Raw genomic sequence first — 20419 nt, forward strand, 5'->3', positions numbered from 1 at the left:
GGACTAAACCAATTAGGAGGGGATGTCATTCTTTTAGGCTCAGCTGTGTCAATTAGTTAACATATTGTGCACTGCAGAGAGTTCCACATCACTGTACAGCGTCTATGAGATCATGGATGTCGTCTGAACGCGGTACACACTGTACTTCCCATCAAGCACTCCACTTTTATGTAATATTGCAACTCTTTATTTCCTGTTTATCAGTTACAGCTTCTGTTTATATTCTGTACAGCACTGAAGGCACACATAAAACTAAGATATAATGGAACATAAGTATGTACAAAATATACAGAATAAATATAATAATTTTGAACTAGTCGAGTAGAAAAGCTACAGAGTGTGTGCTTACGTGAAACCGTCTGGAAGTTGTTCCCAGGAGTGTGAACGGAGTGTGTAATGTAGATTCTGACAATGTCAACATTGCAAATGTCAGTTGCCAGCAGTCCATAGCTTTGTTGGCTGGAGTCAGCCGGCAGGTTGTCTGCAGTTGGGGGGATGTCGCTCGTCAGAAACCGTTCATGTGCAAACAGCTTCATATTCCCCGCCTTGATACAGTTCCATACAGTTCCAAATCAGCCAGTCGGCAAGAGGAAGGCGGGGCGTTCCTACACGCTGTTCGGAGTGTTGTCAGACATAAAATAGTGTTGTGAAACGCCATAACTCGCATACGCCCGCGCACACAAACACACACACTGAAACATCATACACGTTTTGTGGCTCATTTTTTTTCTAGCAGAAAACAGAAAAACAAAAAAAAGGTTTCAGCAGGACTTTGTTGATTGTCATGCACCATCCTATGGCATTTGATTAGTGCAATGCATTCTTCTTTTTACAAGATTACAGTTGAATATAATATATACTGTACTTTTTAAGTGCTGTATTTACTGATTTGACAGAAAATAAAACATCCTTCTCTGAATGTCACCAGTTTGTATATAAAAATAAATAAAGGTCCTATGCCTGCAACGGTGCAGTGGACTGGATCGATGAAAATAGCAGTGGAACCACACTCTTATCACGGTTTTCCAATGTACAGTTGGCGTTTTGCTGACTACGGCACAATGAGCATTCTGGTTACAGCATTCCAGCTGCCATATGTTGACAGAGGGCGTAATCAGGTCATATCTAGAGTCAGGATAGTCTGATTAAACAGCAATTCTGGGTCAAGCGGCGATTGGAATTCACCCACTTCTTTCCAAACATCTGCTTTATCCCATCAGGATGTCAGCCTGTGGTGTGTGTGTGTGTGTAAGTGAGAGAGCTTTGCGGATCAATTCATTTGGTGGCAGTGTGCCATGGAAATGTATTCAATCATCCAAAGCTGATTGAGTTGATTTCAAAAGAGGGTTTCAGCCCAGGCCCGGTCAACACATAGCTTCTTTAAGTTACATTTGGCCTAAATGACTACACCTTTCACCAGCTACATCACATGGCTGTCAACGGATAAAAGGTAACACACACACACTAAACCAGTAACATTCTGTGCTACAATTAAACTTAAAGTGATGTGCCCATGATATATATATCACACTGTGGAAAGTACAGGAGGGCAAACAGGACAAGGCACTTGGTTGAAAACATAATATATATATATAGTTGTTTTCTTTTTTTCTGCTGAAGCTCAGTTAAATGTAGTTTGATGCTCCAGCACCTCCAAATAGTCCGGCTCAGTATGCAAGTTAGCCTTGAGTTCAAAGTACTCGTTCTTAGTTTGCTCAAGCATGACCTTGCGTGGTCGTGAGTACATAATCGCCTCCATTAGCTTTAACTCCTCCTGGTGCCCCGGGACCTGCATGTCCACGGCAGACTGCAGCTGCGGCATGTTTTTCCGAAGGTACTCCGTTATTCCAAGCTGCTGCAGCTCCTTCTCCCTCTCCAGAATGTTCCGGTACAACGAGTTGGGGTTTCCCAGCGTGACGAACTCCGCGGGGCACTCTCCGGTCATCGGTCGGAACTTTGAGCCGGGGTTCCCCGTGAGCGGAGACGTGTTCTCCTTCTCCATGATGCTCCGGCAGACGTGGTGCTTGGCGCCGGGGTCGTCGAGGCCGTAATCCAAATCGACGTCGTGCTCCTTGTGCTGGGAGCAGTAGGTGGGGTTGCGACAGATCTGGACGATGGGACTGTGGGACCTCTCTTCGTACAGCGTGGCGGACCCCGTTCTTTGGGTCAGGGTGTGGTGCGTCGTCTTCTGCCCGTACATGCTGTAGTGGAGGTGAATGGGGCTGCTGCCGCTGTTCTCCCTGGGCTGCTCCTCCGCTGCTTTTCTCTTTGCCCTTCTCCGCCGCCGGTGCACCACAAACACCACCAATCCGGCCGCGCAGAATACAATCATGAGGATGATCATGAGGAGGCTTAAGATGAGCACGGAGAGCGGGACAGTGTCCATGAGGGAGCTGAACAAACCCTCGTCAGCGCTGCCGGGCCCCAAGGTGGCCGTCACGCTCTCCTCCCCGTCCGGGGACATGGGGTAGTAGGTCCCCAGCCCGGGACACAGCAGCTCGTGACGTATGCTCCGGAGCTCGGCCTGCATCATTTTCTTCGGGGTGTGACACAAAATGGAGCCCACCACTGTGTCCTTTCGGAGTTTCTCCACCCATTGTTTGAGGCTGAGCAAGTCACAGCTGCAGTCCCAGGGGTTGTCTTCTAAATAAATCTGCTCCAGCGAGTCGAGTTGATCAAGCACGTTGCTCACTGGCAGGTGCATAAGTAGATTTTTCCTCAGGTTTAATTTGGTGAGGGGCACATTGCGAAATATCTGCGCCGGAAGAGAGCTGAGCAGGTTGTTATTTAATGACAACAGCTTCAGGTTGGACAGGGGATTAAATGTGCCTGGAGCAATCTCTTTGATAAGGTTGTATTCCAGATACACGTATTCAAGGTTGTGGAGCCCCACAAACATCGTGGAGAACAGTTTTTCAATCCGGTTGCCGTTCAAATACAGTTTTTTCAAACTGCTCAAGCTGAGGAATGTTTCATTATCAATGTAATCAATTCTGTTGTTCGCCAAGTTGAGCAACTCTAAACTGTCGTATGTGACAAAATCGTACTTCAAGAGTTTCTGGATCATATTTCCTGTCATGACCAGTTTAGTGGGGCTTTGCTGGAGTATACCGATATCCGATACCTTTTGAATGCCTCGGTCCTGACAATGCATCAAAAACCCAGCCACAGGGTGATTGTGACAAGAGCAGTGCTCCACACAAGGGCTGCCGGGAATGTGAGACGGCGTCGGCACCTTGGCGTCGTCTTTGGCGTCGTTCACCTTGGGGGTCACTTTGGATGACGGGGTGACGACCATATCCAGGGACTTTGACGGCTCCTCCAGGTTTATATCTGCATGGGACGGGCAGAGAACGTCCCGCTTGACCTTAGCCAGAGTGATCCCCTTCAGGTGATGTGGCGTGCTGCAGACCACGTCCCCGATCGCCGACTGGGCCCTCATGTTCTCCATCCAGATTTTTAAATGCAAAATATCACAGTCGCAGACCCACTCGTTGTCCTCCAGGAGAAGTTCCATAATCCGGCCGATGTGCTCCAAAAAGCCGACATAAGGCAGCGTCTGGAGCTTGTTGCCACGGAGGTCTAAGTGGGTGAGGGGCACGAACCGGAAAATGTTGTTAGGTAGGAACTCTACGGAATTATCATTGAGGATGAGGACCTTGAGGCGGATCAGTTTGTTGAAGGCCCCCGGCTCGATGACCCGAATGAAATTCGTGTCAGCTTGGAGAAACTCCAAATTCACCAGACCTTGAAAAGTGTCCTCTTTCAGAGTGACGAGGAAATTGCTATTTATGTGGAGTTTTTTCAGTGAACCGAGAGTGCTAAAGACCCCTGGTTCCAGCTCTTGAATGCTATTACCCCCGATGTGCAGTGAGAGGGCATTCTTAAGCCCTTCCATTTCCTCGGCACGGAGCTCAACCAAGTCATTTTTGTAAAGGTTCAGGTGGAAGGGCACACCTGCCGGGACTTTGATTTGGGAGATTCTGCTGATGTTTCTCTGCTCACAGTTAAGATGAAGGATGCCATCTTTCCCCTCGCAGGAGCACAAGGAGTCACAAGACTCACTTATAGACGATGCCTGTGAGGGATGGATATCTTGGGACCGGGCTGCGGTGAGAAACAAGCCGATGAAAAAGATGCAGGGCAGCATTTCGGTCTGAGATATCTGTGAAGAGAGGGAAGAAAGGGGGGGGAGGAAACAAAAAAGAACATTAAGTGTATGTTGTAAATGCATTCTGAATAAGGAATCAATTTCAATTAATGAGAAATGACAGTTAGTCCCAGTGATCCAACTGTCATACAAGTTTAATGTATTATATTACATGAACTTTGGCTGTTTAAACATAACAGCGTGAAATGACATTCATGGGTACATGAAATGCATGAGTGGAAGTCACACTCGGCTGGGAGGAAGTGGTTTGTTTAATTGTCTTCATATAGTAAAAAGGCATGACAAATATAAAACATCAGTGTCTACATCCACTATTCAAGACTCCTTTAATTGTAAAAATGAGCCTTAGGTTTATCCTAATGTATCTTCATAAAGTTAACCCTTCGTGGCCATTATGACTGAGCAGTTAAATCCTAATGATCCATATTATCATCATCAGCATCCACAGTATCTAGCAGGACACTGCGCTGCCAATGAGTAAACGCATTTCACAGGGTGAGTAATGACAGTAGGACAGCGTCTCTTTCCAGTGACTCACACTGAGATAATGGTACATTTAAAGAAATGACTTTCTCATTTGACTGATTTTCCTGCCCTTTATATGCAGACTCGTCTGAACAAAGACTTACTCGGTGTGAGTCATAAAAAGGCAGAAATCGGCTCTGTCCCTTCAGAGTCCATGTCAAAGCAACATTTATTAAAGACATTTTAAATAAAGAACTGAAAATGAAGTTGTGGCTTTATTTTTCGGCCAATTAACTCTCACCCGACTGGACTGAAAAGGAACTAATCTTGAACCGTGCCCTCTATTCATGAATCAGATTTCTCGTGCGGTTATTCTGATTTGTCTTATTCCCCATGCAGTGAAAAAAAAAAATAATTCAACCAAGCTGTCATGAGGAGAATTCAAACTTCATCGTGAGCACGATCCACGCTGAATGACAAACAATACGCTGAGATGTGATTTTAATGATGCGAGGCCTCGGTGCCACATCTAAAACCATTACATTAATTTGACAAAGATCACAATGGATCAAAGGCTCGGCCACTCTCGGGGGGGAGGGGGAGGGGACTGGTGGAGAAATAAAGACATCTTCCCATGATCAAGGATAACGAGATATGCGCCATTCGCTACCAGAATTCTTCAAAGAGATAAAACGTGGAAAGAAGGCGGGGCGGCGCAGTGGTTCTTGTTAACAAATCCGATTAGGATCTGGAAAGCTCCATTCTAACAGACGAGCCTAGTTCAGCCGATACAGCGTGTGGAGAACTGTGCTCGTCAAAAACCGAAACCTCAGAGTCATGATCCGTCTATAATTGGTACTCCATTCTCTTTTGACATGAGTTCCAAAAACAATTACTTCTCCTTATTGAATGTCAATGAGACATAGGGAACAACAAGGGGTAGGGTTGATTGGAGTTTATCTATCCATCGTACCGCACTGTATATTCATTTAAATACTTGCAACTGACTACAAACGCTAAAAGATGAATTAGATTACTGTCGTTAGTTCAGATAAAGGTTTTCCCAACCCCCCCCCCACACACACACACACAACATGGACGGTGTCTGAGGAGACGACCAAACCCCTGGACGGAGCTCTCAGCTCCAAAGACTGAAGCTAAAATCTGAAGGAGTCTCTTAAATAGTAACGTTACTCTCCCTTCCTCTTTCTCTTTGAAATGTTCTTTCTGCCCGTTTCAAATGTGTCTTGATACATGTTTGTGTGTGCTGTAGGGTGAAGACACAATTATTGATGAAAACCAAGACAACACTATCTCCAACATCTTTGATGTATTCAGGCATTTATACCCCACGGTCACAAACTTTTCAGCCAGATCTAGACTCTCACTCCACAAACCCCGGATAATATTACAGAGAATACAAAAACAATATGAAACAAAAGGAACAACTTGGAGCACGACCCCCTCACCAGCCACACTGCATTACAAGTCACTGTTACATTGTCACAATATCTTGATTTCACTGCGCTATAATGAGTAATTATATTGAATTAAGGGCCATTCTTATCATATCTTACAAATGTTACTGTAACTTAAGATACAGATTGCAAATTTGCAATAATGTTATAATGTTGCGTGTATCTTTTTTCTTTCTTCTATGTTACACATAGGCGGATGAAGATGACGCAAAATGCAAATAGAACTTGGAGGCGTTGAAACCGCCCACGTTTATGAAGTCGGTCATACATTCCAGCTCGAAAATGACCGTCTTAAATCAATAACTGGCAGAACATGTGGAGATATGAAGTGGAAAGGAAATCCTAATGAAACACAAACATTGGATTCTTCAAACCATTCAAATATGTATTGTTTAGACGGTGATCAAATTCAGAGAATGGCTCCAAAAACCTAGCAACCAAGATTATTGGCTGGTCATTTCCTTTTCATAACTCATCCGTATTTGCTTTTCCAGAAGTCCGGCGGTGGTCATGGCACCCAAGGCCCTCACCTCTGTGACCCTGATGGCTCGTAAGACAATGAGAAATGAAAGGGACTATAAACAGATGTTATCGCATGCTGCACGATAACGCTGCAGAGGGCAGATATGAAGAAGGCATTAGCCTTGTGCGCTCTTTCTTCCGTATTTCAAACAGACTTCTCCAGCTGATCCATTTTCCAGGTAATCAATGTTGCATGGAATTCAGTGTGACGGGCACGAGAGATGAAACACTCTTCCCGGTCGGTGCCAGTCTTTGGATGCGCTCCCTTATTCAAATGTGCATCTTTTGCTGTTCAGACAACTCAATTAGAGAGCCACTGAAGCCCTGTGCGATCTCACCTCATGCATGTGTGTGAAGCCAACTCATCGTCCGACATCAAATGAAAAAGAAACGAGTACAGAGCTGAGGAGGAAAAGACAGCAGAGGAAGAGTGGAGAAGAGAACTCTTTTTATGGGATAGCTATCACACATTGAGGCTTTCTCACACACACACAATACGCTGTGGCCACTTAGAGAACCATAAATAGTATGCTGACACATTATTTGGGCCAGCTGCATGTTGTATTGTTCCAATGCAATAACACCTTCCATAATATCATGGAAGTCCTATGCCTCCACGTTAGAGATGTCCTGATGCCATTTTATCCTTCCTGATTCCTGAGCCGGCTTCCAATATGTAGCCCTTTAAGCCCTAACCCTAATAACCATAACCCCTAATCCTATTTATTGTTTGAGTTGTGTTTAGAGGTTGTACATTGGGATTATATATTATTGTAGCCCTGATTTTTATGTTTAATTTGATACCTAACATGTTTGTTTTTTTGGGGGGGGAGGGATTTTTTCTTGATTTTCCTGATATAAAAAGGGCTCAACAGGTAAACATAACTCCATCTCCGATACCTAATTTAATTTGCTGTGAAAACATCTCCTTTAAAAAAAAACTGTATTCCATCAAATTTCTTGCTGAAACGTTGCGTTAAGATTACATTTTGAACACATCATCATAACACTATAATTGACCTTCTTATAAAACTATTTTTTCCGGCTGCAAAGAGCAAACATTACGAGAGTTTAACAACAGGTGTGTAGTACTAGTTCGCAGTAATGTGCAGTGCAGATCAGGCAGGATGTACGGATCGGGTCCGCATCACCGTGACGAGGCCTCTTCAACACTCGGAGATAGGTCATGAATACACATGTTCATATGCCGCACAGATCGCTCTCTGATGAATGCCAATTTTCACGATGAGCAGTTTTAACTATATTCACTGATGTTCACTGCAACTAATATACTCAATGTGAAGAAGATGACAGCGATTACCAGCCCACAGACTCGGCTGCAGAATACCACATGCAACCCCGCACATCACTCACTGATGTTCGAGTTCAACCTTTTGACTTTATTGCTCCCTGAAGGGAGCTTTAGTCTTTCACAGGAAGGTACGCTTTGCCTCCAAAAAGGCAGAGGAGTCCTGCAGCAAGTAATGATTTAGTGTCTTGCTCATCAACACGTCAGTAAGGCAGCCAACGTAAAAAAAAAAAAGGCAGGAAGTTGGGCTCCCATCGGACACGACAGACTTAAATATTCTCTTCTCCTTCATTTATTCATGTTGCTTCTTGCAGTTTTCCCGTTTCCGATGAGTGAACGGGCAGATTGTGACTTCGACACAACTTCTGGAAGACAATGGTGATACATTTGGAAATGTCTCACTGAGCGTGTGATCTTCACAAAAGGAGCACACCCGTGCTCCTCGCCTCCCATCGATTTCGCACGCTTCATGCACCGAGCGGCCGGAGCGTTGCGATAACACTTATTTCCCTCCATACATTCGCCATAGCTTGCAGTGAATTAACACACACACACACACACACACCATATACAGACACAGTATGCAACAACACAACGGGAACCTGTATTTGAAACTCCTCTCCGGTTGACAGTATTTCTAAATAATATGAACACAGTGGAAGTCATGTTCCGTCCTCGTCACTGTCAGAGTAAGTAAAGCACGCTGGAGCCACAAATAGCCCAAAAGGCAGGAGCCTAATTCCTTTCTCTGTAGCGTGAGGCAACTTGATGTGCGAGTATGAAAGGCTTGTTATCCCTTGTGGCCTCTGACAGATAGAGCCATCTTCCAGACTCCATCAAGACTGATGAGCGTCGCTCCGTATTTGTGTTTGAAAACATAATCGAGTGGATATCTTTTCTTGGTTTTTAAGAAGACTTTCGCATTCCAGCTCAGCTCTAAACATTTTATGACCTCGGTCCTCCTCATTGCAATGCTACCTGCAGTCCTGGTGATTTATGGTCCTCGACAACAGGGCGGTTGATGGACTCCATTTTAATTCTCTGAGGTTCCCTGTCAGACTTTGAATGAATAGTGTATATTATACCGGGGCGTCATCTACATGTCTGAAATGTAAATGTAATCTGCGCTGCATAACCAGGATCAAACACGATGATGGATGGCTCCAAGCAGGTGTGAATTGTTCTTAAGATGGATATTATGATGAGGCTGATGAGTAGGGCTGCACAATTAAGTAGAGTAATCGCAATCATGATCCCCACAATGGAATGAACACGGCTGACGAGTAAAAAGGCTTTCTCGGCACATAACAAATGAAGCGCTTCCGAAACCAACAGCCAGCCACCAACTGAGATGTGAGACGAGCCTTCCTGCATTTCTTTCCCCGTGTTGATGTCTAGATACCTCAAACGTTTCAATATTGTTGTCAGTTTTTCAAATATCGTGCAGCCCTAATTTGTACTTTAGCTGGAATGCGGCACAACATGGGAGGGGAAGCAAATATGGTGTCCCTCACATTTCGTCTCAAGATTGCTTCTGGTCCGTGTGTACGGAGAGAAATTGCAGCGAACGGTGCATACTTTGCAAAAAGTTCCATTCATCTACCAGCTGGACCAAACTTCAGCATCTTTTAAACTATTAAATCACCCCCCTCCTGGGGCCCTGCACCAGCCGCTCCACCGTGCAGGAACTGAGATCCTCCTGGCGGGGCGGGAGGCACGCGGCCTCGGCGCCCGGGGAGGCGTGGAGGATCCCGCTCTGATGAGCTGCGTCTTTCGGCAGCGTCATGTTCAAAAGCTACGTCAGCTGTGTGCTTATCATGTCATGCAGCAGTCCTGGCAGCTGGCAGCTCATCATATGGCAAGATGAAAAGCAGCGGGGGCCTCTCGCTTTTCAGAGAAACCTCACGGGGAGACTAACCGACGCAGGTACAAAAAAAAAAAAAACGCCGCTTCATTTTCGAGCTACCTTGTGTACTGAATCCTCTTCCCTAACGTGTACGGCTGGTGGGCCTTAATTTCTGATAAAGAGCATATGCATGATAGAACTAATAATAGAAGCACAAAGACTGCACGGGGCGGGGGGATGGAGGCTGGCTCTGCTCTGCTCTCCCCTGGCAAGCGTGATTTAGCAGGCTTGCATTTCAAATGGTCTGTTTAACTAATGCGCAGTAATTAGTTCTCCAGAAAAAGGAGCAGGGCAGATTACTCCAGTGAATAGTGGCGTCAAGGTACATTTTGTGAGGGAAGACATCTGCACCAAACAGATGTAGATTTTCCATGTACATTATTGTCCCGGTAAAGAGGAACACGTTCTATTCTGGGGTGACGAGTGCCCAACACGACTGGCAATTTGTAGATAACTTCATGTAGAATACTCCATCCGGAGTCAGGGAAGTCTGGCCCGCCACCAACAAGGCAAAATTATGTGAAAATAAAAAATATATTCTGGGACATTTTTCCCCCCTCGTGATTGTTGCACTGTAAGATCATTTCCGAACTAATTATTAATGGTGTGAACTTTTAATTCAAAATTAAGCGGTAGCGTTTCCCTTTAGACCCCGTGGCACGCATTAATAATAACTACATAGAAATAGCCAATATTCTCGTTTACTCGTGTAGGTCACATTATGAGGCGACTGCTTGAGTTACTTTAATAAGCTGTTGAGAAATACTGACAGCAGCATTGAGGAGTGTTCAGCTTGAAGTTAGGATGTCCTATATAATCTTCTTCATGTTCTCAGCAGTTTGGATTGCCCATTTAAAAAGGGAGTACCAGCCTCAGTAAAGAGGCTGCAAGGCAACAGTCATGGCAGTCTTGTGATTCACTCCATAAATATGTGTAGATGTAACCTTCAGACTCAATGGAGCCACATGCTACCTGCTTACAGAGGATAAACAATCTACACGGCACCACCTACAGCATCATACGGTGTCTGCGCCAACAGGATTAGGATCCTAACATAACTGTGTGATGTTATGCGTCATTTTGTGAGCATGCCTTCGTCCCCCATGTTGTTTTTGACCAGTTGATGATCAGTCTTTTGAGCATGTTCTTAATTACAAGACTGATTACAGTGCCCTGCCGTGTGTGTTTGTGGCATATTAAACTGGTTTGAATGGGAATACACTGTTTACAGATCTTCAACAGAACCCTGCTGACTCTAACTGGACGAACTGCTCTCAAGTCGGAAGCCTTTTTAACGATCACAGCTGCTGGCGGATGTAGTCATTAGCAGCAGCTGAACGGTAGCGGGGCAATTAGTCGGGAGGCCTCCTGTAACAATACACTTTAGAGAGAGTGTGCACAGCATGTGTGTGTCATCGTTTTTTGCTTTGTTTCTGTACGTCACCGACGGTTACAGGACTATAATCTACAGTGTTCCTGTAATTTTGCCACCACAGGTAAACGGGGAAAAGACAGATTTCAACAATAAAACTTCCTCACTTGACACATTTTCTGAAATGTTATGTTTACAGATGCAAATTATGCATTCTCTTATCAAATATGCAAACATTTGCATTCATTTTTCCCCCGGAACATTGGATGAAGCCCGGTTCAGAATTCTTGTTTCATTTTGTTACCGTATGAGAATCAAAGTTTTTCAGAGGGGATTTTGGATATAGCTTCTTTTTTTTTTATCATTCCATGAATCTGAAATTACTGTCAACAGCCATGGATTTTCAACATGTTTTTAGGAATAAAATGTTGTAGAAATCAGGTTAGGGTTGACACATCGGTCTGTAAAAACCTTGAGAATTTAGAGAGGAATGAAATGGAAACTTTTAGTGTAAGTACAACTGAAGTGGAGATTTCTGGCTCAGAGTTTGAGCCTTTAACTGTAATATTCCATACATTATGCAAGACACTATAGGTGATGCTGACTCTTGGTGGACTTGGGAGAAATCTACAGATTTCAGAGAAGTCAAATAAACACCTGCATGTGTATAGTGTACGTCTCTTTCCACCACTACATGCAAAACAAAGGCAGGTTTGTGCCTGTAGTGACTCGCCTTATAATAACTGATGTATTCAAGAACTTTGAGCGTGTGCACGTCCACGAGGAGAATGAAAAGAATAAAAAATAAATAAAACGAACAAAAGAAAGCTGGCCCGGCTTTAAGCCCTGTGGATTAGCTTTCAGCTAGCCTAGCAAAAACATATCCAAAATTCCCTCAGGCCGGGAGATTATCTCAAAGTCACGGACGATCTCGTACTGTTTGGGAAACACGGACGAGCAAGTTTTACCTGTAATATAAATATATATATACACCTCCTGTTGCGATTCTCCGTCAGCTCTGCACTCACGCTGTTTATGGATTCGATACTTCCCATACTGGGGTCACTTTAAGTCGCTTTATGATACAGCGTAAGCCTGCGCCCCGAGAAGAGGCAGACACACACGCAATGGAGATAATAAGACTCGTTTGGAACTGCCAGTAGCAGACGGAGCCGACGCCAGCAGTCCACAGCCGGGTACAGAGAATCTGGGTTGATGGGGAGAAAAATATTTTTCACAGAGGACTGGAACAGAGCTCCACTCAACAGCCCTCTACAGGATGGGCTGGTTAGAAGATGGAAGAATCGATTGATGTCAAGTCTGTATGCAAATCAGTGCATAATCTATATGCAGTTCACTGTTTCCACACCATTTTTCATACGACATGGTGTTTGCTTGTGTTTTGCCAAAAGACAGGAAGTAAGAGATACAAAAACAACAACCCTGAATGATGCAAATTAACTTAGAAAAAACGGGGCTGTTAACAATCAAAAGCTGCATTGTAAAGCTGTAAGATTCGGATGTTAAAAAGACACGTTTCAGGATACACCCATGGGATCTCAGTCCATGTTTGGGATTTGGGGTGATAAAAAAATAAAAATGAAGTTATATGTTTACATAAATGTCTTGTCTGGCGGTGCTTTGAATAATTTATGAGATTACACTCGAGGCAGCAACTTTAACGCATATTTTAGTTTGAGGTAACTTGTTTTTCTGCCCTGTTTTCCCTCTTTAAGATCAAGTACAGTGGCCGAGTTAATTGAGTGTCTAATGACTTAACAACTGCAGAGACTTGAGCTGACCTGCGTCGTCGTCCTGAACAAGACCTTTCAAGACCAATTAAGTGGGAATGCCACAGCGGGCACTGCGAGGAGCCGGACTGGATTTGAAAGCCTCCTGTTCAAACCCGCCTGGAGGACAAAAGCTTCAAAAGCTGTAATCACAAAACGTCACAACACCCATAATTCCTTGTTTGTATTTGGGATAGATTACTGCCTGCTGGGCACCTGGAAAAAAACATCATAACAGAGACTAAGGATTAAAAAGCATTTACAGTACAACACAGCACATACTGTACCGCACACGTGACGCACATTTGCGTCTCAAACAAAAAGGGTTGTTTACAGTCGCTGAATAATCTGCTCGCCGATCGTTTTTCACGTGAACGCTCTCCGAGAGGCGGGCCTTTGAACGTGCTCGGCAAAAGATTGATGGACGGGCAACAGAGGGATGGGCGGACTCATCAGCGCCCGTCACGACTTGTCTGTTTTCCAGAGGACGGCAAAAAAAAAAACATTGTTATTCCCAAAATGTCACTTTGAAACATTGATCAGAAACACGGCTTTTGCATAAACCGCCCAGGCTTTAAGTGCTGCTGCTGCATTTAATACGAGGCTCCTAACGCGAGTAGAGAGCACCAGGGCTCTCCGAGTGGAGAAATCTAGTGGAGCCCTGCAAGGACTTTAATAACAGATCCACATGCCTGGAGCTCCCACCTCCTATATATGTCAGAGAGCTTTATATCAAGAAGGTTTTTTTTCTTTTTTTAGTGAAAGAGGCAATTTTCCTCCAGGTGTTTTGGAATAACAGACACACACACCTGCAACACAGCGAGGAGTGATGCAGCACAAACAGGCAAGCGCTAGTTTGAATAACACTGAACACCTCGGAAAAGCATTTCACGGAGAGAGCTTCACAGTGAGAGTCCTCCCTGCTCATTTACACCAATTTGCCCGAGCCGTAAACCTCACTGCAACACACGGAGCAGATAACACCAACGACCTGGCTTAGCAGCACAGCAGGGACTTCCCCCGCTACCTTTTCTCCTTATTCACTCAGAGGTCACCGACCAACAGTTGCGTGCGTCCCATTATACTTAAAGTCAGGCTTTGGCTACAGAAGAGAGAATGCAAGACTTGTTGCGCGTCCAGCTAAGGGTTGTTTCATTCCAGCCTGACATGGGATACCAGATTAGAGCCCCCTGCACTCTATTGCTTCCGCGTGCACGAGGCGCACAACTCCCTCCCCCCTCCCACCACCGCCAAAGCCTTGTTTGTGCAAGCGCACGAGGCTCTGACCGTCCATCAACTTTCCCCGGAGCGCCATGCAGTGTTCTCCGGCACCAATTACGGCCAGGACTTGTCCCTTCTCTCCTCTGTATCGGAAGTGATGTGGCCTGCCCTACAGGGTCGACACCACCGCTACACCCACATATCCGCAGAGAGTCCTGCCAGCGCCCGCGGCCTTCCACCGCCATCCTGGAGAAATGATAATTATGACATCCGCCCACTCAAGAGGCAAGAGATAGTTCAACTCCCATGCCCCTTGTTCCAGACCTTTTTTTTATTTATTTTTTTGGGACTGATTCAATATTCTGTGGGCTCGCCGTGCTTTCTCCATGTCACAGAGGAGGCAGGGGCTCTCCAATATATCCGTCGGTTCCTTCTATCTGTGCTTTATTAATAAAGTTCCACAGTGCCCTTTTACCCTGATGCTCTTTAAAAAAAAAAACCTTTTTGGCAGTTGTACACATTGCATTGCGACGCCTATTCAAACACTTGTGCTCCCCCGACCACTGCGAGCCATTTGTTCAACAGGGCAATCAATAGCGGTTGGTTGTTGGTGTTGAGCCCATGGGAGTCTTCAGGAATTTAAATACTTGCATGTAGACCTCTTTTTACATTTTTGATGAGAAAGCAGGAACACGAGCCATTAGCAGCATACAATACTCCCTTTGTGAATCCTCCCTTGTCGAATGATTCGTTAAATTGGTCCTCAAACCAGCCATCAATAATTAATCTCACACTATTCAGACACATGAGGCTTGAGCAGTCCATACATTTATGGCAAGGGGCGCTTATAACCAAGCTATTAACCCAGCGACTCATCCAAGCAAATAATTGGGGCCCAAACTCAATTATGCAATTCACAACTTAAAGCTAATTAGACACTTCTTCTCCCCCTCATTAACTTGTATTTAAGTAGGACTATAACCTCTCTCTCACATTGTGGGAGGGGAGGGGGCTGATTAAATTAGGCTTGTATGCATTAAAGAGGTATTTAATCCATCCCAATCAACAATGTAACCATGTGTATGCTCAATGTTAACAGTGCTGTGTAACGCTTAATTCATTTAAATGAGATAAAACATACTAAATATGCTTCTGATTAAAAAAAAATAAAAAAATCTCCTCTCTGATTGGCTGAGGTCCGTTAGGCGTCGTGACGCAGTCCTCATTAAACACACCTGCGACCACTGACGGTAATTATAAATATTCATACGCGGAGGAGCCGCAGCGCAGCGTAATTCGAATGCGCGTCCATCGACGCAAAGACAAATAGAGCCGCTTGAAGTTAAAAAAGCAGTGTGTGGGCACAGCACCGGGCCTGATTAACATACGCGTAGGATACAGTAACTGCGGGTGGCAAGCGGCCAGGTGTGCTCGAGGTAATGGAGCCCCCTCAGGAAAAACTCCCTGCTCACCCTCTCTCTCTCTCTCTCTCTCTCTCCCTGCCAAGTCCAGGCACTTTTTTTTTTCTGACAGGACTTGCTGCTTGTGGCGAACAACTAACGCGTCACGTTGACACCTCACTCCACATACAGCACTGTGCATTTCACAGGAATGTACTTAGGTGTAAAAAAAAAAAAATGGAGGGGCACACTGCTGTGTAACATACTGCAGCTAGTTGGAACCTGCCCATGATGGACACCTGGGTTCCTGGAGACTTATAGGCTGTTGTATTGTACACAAAGGTGAAACCTTCCATTAAGCCAAGCTGGTCATAAAACAATAAAGTAATTGAGCACATTAATAGTGAAAAACACACACAATATATATATATATATATATATATATATATATATATATATATATATATATATATATTTTTTACAAGTGACTGCTTCTTGGCTTACCGTCTTACACAGATGAAAACAGGGGAATGCTATTCCAAATGTCACCGTCCTCAGTCCATCAGTATACGCATCGGAGAGGGACTAACCTCGTCCACACTTTCACTTCGGTCCTTAAAAGACACCAAAAAAACAAAAAAACAAACGGGCTCACACACGGATAAACTTCACAGGACCCGTCAGTCCCCACTTGTCCTCTCGGGTCCACAGTCTTTTCTCGAGTCTGACACCGCTGTCACACACCGATTATTCCCTTTGGCGCGAGGAGCTCGCGGAGAGCTTTTCTTTCTCTCTCCGGTCCCGGGATGCCCGAGTGTCGTCCTCCTCCTCCCGCAGCCTCCTCGGAATTAATTAGGATTAAGTTGCAGGTTCGGGCCACGGGGACAGCGCACTGTTGTGACTAGAAACACTCTCTCCTGTCTTCTGATAGGGGGCCACTCTGAAGGATGAGGGCGCGCACCGGGTCCAGCTCATGCGCCGCGCCGCGCGCTCTGTGTAGTTAACCAATCTGCGATATATTGGAGTTGCTCCGCAATTTGCATGCTGTAGAGGTGGACGACCGAGACTGGAAGCTGCGTCAAGTCAGACACAGTAAATGGAGGGAGTTCTGGCGGTGCCCTTCACAATAAAAGCCCAACGCTCAAAGGACACGAGCGCGATTTCAATGTTTGTCCTCATTTAGCACACTATTCCTTTGCAAAAAATATATGAGGCATTATATCAGCCAAACACTTTGCTATATAATAAACATATTGTTTCATCAATTCCAATAAGTATTATGTCCATGCTTCATCTCTTTACAACCGAAACGTCATGCAATTTTATTTAGAAGGAGAAGCCACTCAGCTTCCGGGATTTCCCTGTCTATATCTGGTAGTGGTTGATGCAACTGGGACAGCTCTCTAGCAGTTTCACAGAGCTCCTCCTCTTGGTTCTTACAATGCTCAAGAAGAACATTTGCATTGGTGAGCTTTAAATAGCCCGGCTGCAGCAACATGAAACTAATGCTACAGATGCAGCTCGTCAACCAACAAAAAAAGAACCCTCTTTATTCAGAAAACATGTAATGCAATAGAATCAGTCCTTAAGAGCGAGAGAAAAAAGGGTAGTTTTCGTCCAGTGGCTAATTCCTTTGGCACAGACACACACATGTTGCTCACCTTCCACCATGCAGCGACCAACAAAACGCTGATCAGCCCCAGCTTTGATTTATCAAAACATCAGCGAGCTACTGATTCGTCTGATCATCTAAACCCCTGGCCGGCATCCACTGGCACTTACTGGTTTGATCGCTTTCTGATGTCTCCCTCTCCTTGGTTTGTCTGCCCCAGAAAGCCAAGCGTGTTTGTCACAGGATTAGTGTGACTGCACCTCCCAGCTGGAGCATCCCAAAGTGATGCAAGTCCTCACCAGTGACCCAACCCAGATAGATCTTCTAAAAAAAAAAAAAAAATGGTTGGAGGATTGCGGAAGTCAAAGTGACAAAATGGCAACCTTGAAAATCCTTGCAATGGGGCCCCTAGGAGTTATTGCAGGATGAACAAAGTTAGCCAGTACACTATACCACTTACATATTCATTTACATGCTTTATTGGCAGTGATAAGGTTTTAAAAGCAAGTGCTGGAGTATTTGAAATGGTCTCAGCAATGTCACTCTCCCAATAACTCCCCCGCCTGGTGTCCCGCTCTCTTCCAGAGTAAACACACACTATCCTTTCAGTGGCGCTCAACCACTTCCTGGATTTCCAGTTAATGAAAACCACAAAAAGGCCCCTTTTGTCCGTAACTTCTTTATGCGCTGTTTCTAAGCAGTCCAGGTGCTTTATCACACTGACTAATAGCAAATAAAAAACTGAGATAAGATGCCTATCGGTTTTGTGTTCCCCTTTGTGGACCGGGACCGGGAGCAAACTGGGCGTGGGTGGCTGTCATCGGGATTATTAACGTCTTTTTTATTGATCTGTTGTCTGAACACAGAACAAGGTGGCCCTAATCAGATTAAATATTAGCCCCGCTGATGTGCAGATGGGACATCGATATTCACCAAGTTTAATACAAAACACTATTTCACCTTGTCGGAGAACAGGGGGGTGAAGAGAGAGGGAACCGGTGCGATGTGAACTTCCTGGTCTGTCAACACAAATGCGTCACCCTTGCAGCACTCTTGAAAACTTTAAAAATTACGTTTACAGTTCAAACGGCATGTCACACGTTGTGTTCATCTTTGTAGCTCCATAGCAGAGCACTGAACAGACCGTGGGTGGACAAAATAAAAGAAACATGGCATCATGCAATGTATGGCGCCGCAGGAAGTAGCAGTCAGGGGTGGCTCACAATGCTTTACTCTTTATTCTTTTCTTCCTGAGACCGTTGTGGATAGTGATGCAACCTGCTGCTATTTATTAAATCTGTGTTTAGTGGATGTAGCGTGTCGTGTTTACGAGCAAATATCATCTAAGTGTCTCGCAGGCAGTGTGGGATTTGGGTCGGTCCACGTTTTGGGGGATGTGTCATCGTTTGAGAGTTTCCCTTTGCCGCGTTGCGTAACTTTGCAGCGTGTGTGCAGAGCAGCAACATATTGACAGACTCGTCAGCGTGGATCTTGATGAGGCCCTCAACACTGAAATAATTCAATTCATGAAATCTGTTTTTAAAGTTTTTCTTCTTTTTTTTCTTCCCCCCCGGCCCCCCGTACCATGGGAACCCTGCTGTTGATTTCCCTGCTGTACGTTTGCAGGCTTTAAAATACAGAGCCAAGCGCTCGAGGCAGCAGTGCATGCATCTGGTTTTAAACATCCACTGAAAAAGTAGGGTGACACTCGCAGAGGAACCATCTGTTGGCAACGGCTCAAACACACCTGTCCTATTTTCATTATAATCACCATCTACCTAACAGCAAAAAAAATTAAAATCAAGCTCCACTGCATCCACAATGTGCTCCTTTGTCTTCCTCCCATAGCTCCATCAGTGGCAGTACCTCTCTGTTAACTGTGCTACTGAATTGAAAAAAAAGGGGCACCGCTATTGTCTGAACACAATCACATAGCTCCCAATCGTCTGATGAAGCAGCATCCGAGCTGAAAGAGAGCCTGGAGATATGCAAGGGCAGGACTCCATCCGACTATTCTCATGTTGGACGTGGGTTGGAAAATCTGTGCTTGAACAATGCAGATGGTTTTAAACTATTTTTCTTTTTGGAGAATGTTCAATTTGCAACAAAGCCATCCATGATCTGAGTATCTGGTTTTGTTAGTTTCTTAGCTACAACTGCTCCCATGCAGAATTTAAGAGCTCTCGAGTCACAGCTTTCTGAGGCGACTCCTCTTTTCTGAAAGTTGAGTCCCTTTGCTAAAACAGATTTTCTTTCTCCATACTATTTTGCATAATGGAGCTGTAACAATATGCACAATTATCATCAATGTATTCTGCAGCTGTTTGTCGATTTCTTTTCTCTCCATCAAGGCCATATTCTCTGCATCACAAAAAGCAGAAAAAAAAAAAACCTGTGGATGTGTTCCTGGCTTTGTTTGGACCTCGAGGCTCACGGATTTCGCCACCCATTCAGAGCCATGTCAGCTCCTACTTTGTATACTCCTCATGTCACCATCGCTCATCTTCACGGGAGTCGCACGGTACCCAAGAAGCCAAAAGGAGTGGAACGCTGCTGCGTGATGACATCCGAAAGGCAGGGCAACTTTTGCTTATGCTGCGATGAGAATCTCTGCCCAAATAATGGAAGAGCCTCTTGCATGTGTGTGTGTGTTGTTTTTCTTATTTTTTTGGTCTTGGCCCAAGGAGCTATAGCCCACCCACAGTCATACGCTGCACAATTTGGTGTGTTGCAGTCTGAGATGTCTCCCATGCTCTGCATCAGGGATTCTTATGGAATAAAAAAATAATAAATCATCTTGCCGGAACCCAGACGGGGTAAATTTAGTCTCGCTCCTCGCTGCTTCTCCTGTCAAAAAGGAGAAGCTCCAGAAACAGGCCTCCCCAGCCAAACTTGAGAATCTTTTGCGCTGCTCCCCAAGCTGCTTCTGTGTGGATCAGGTTCGATGAACGCAGTGTTCTGCCAGTACTCAAAACCTGTTTATAAATTACACTAATTACAGGTAAACCCTGACATGTAATTCCGGACAGTCTTCATTCTTAAAATAAGTTGAAAAGTATTTAATACTGAAGCCAAGGATAGATTAACATATATATGTATTGGAACACGTATATTCTATCTTTAGCCTGAGTCAGCGGTGAGGCCAGTTTCCACACCTCATTTAACCTTGGTAC

General features: G+C 44.8%; 1 protein-coding gene across 1 annotated transcript; it reads right to left on the reverse strand.

Moving 5' to 3' along the window:
* Positions 1–187: 187 nt before the first annotated feature.
* On the reverse strand, positions 188–16217 carry slitrk6 (SLIT and NTRK-like family, member 6). Its single transcript, XM_079236502.1, has 2 exons — positions 16139–16217; positions 188–4165 (listed from the first exon to the last, which is right to left on the reverse strand). Exon 2 carries the CDS (start codon positions 4148–4150, stop codon positions 1622–1624), a length of 2529 nt encoding a protein of 842 aa, XP_079092628.1. The 5' UTR covers positions 4151–4165; positions 16139–16217; the 3' UTR covers positions 188–1621.
* Positions 16218–20419: the final 4202 nt, after the last annotated feature.

The sequence above is a fragment of the Taurulus bubalis genome (assembly GCF_910589615.1).
Source record: "Taurulus bubalis genome assembly, chromosome: 21".
In the NCBI taxonomy this organism is placed as follows: Eukaryota; Metazoa; Chordata; class Actinopteri; order Perciformes; family Cottidae; genus Taurulus; species Taurulus bubalis.

Excerpts from the sequence above, each read along its gene's own strand:
- slitrk6 (XM_079236502.1), bottom strand. The coding sequence starts at position 4,150 with ATGCTGCCCTGCATCTTTTTCATCGGCTTGTTTCTCACCGCAGCCCGG.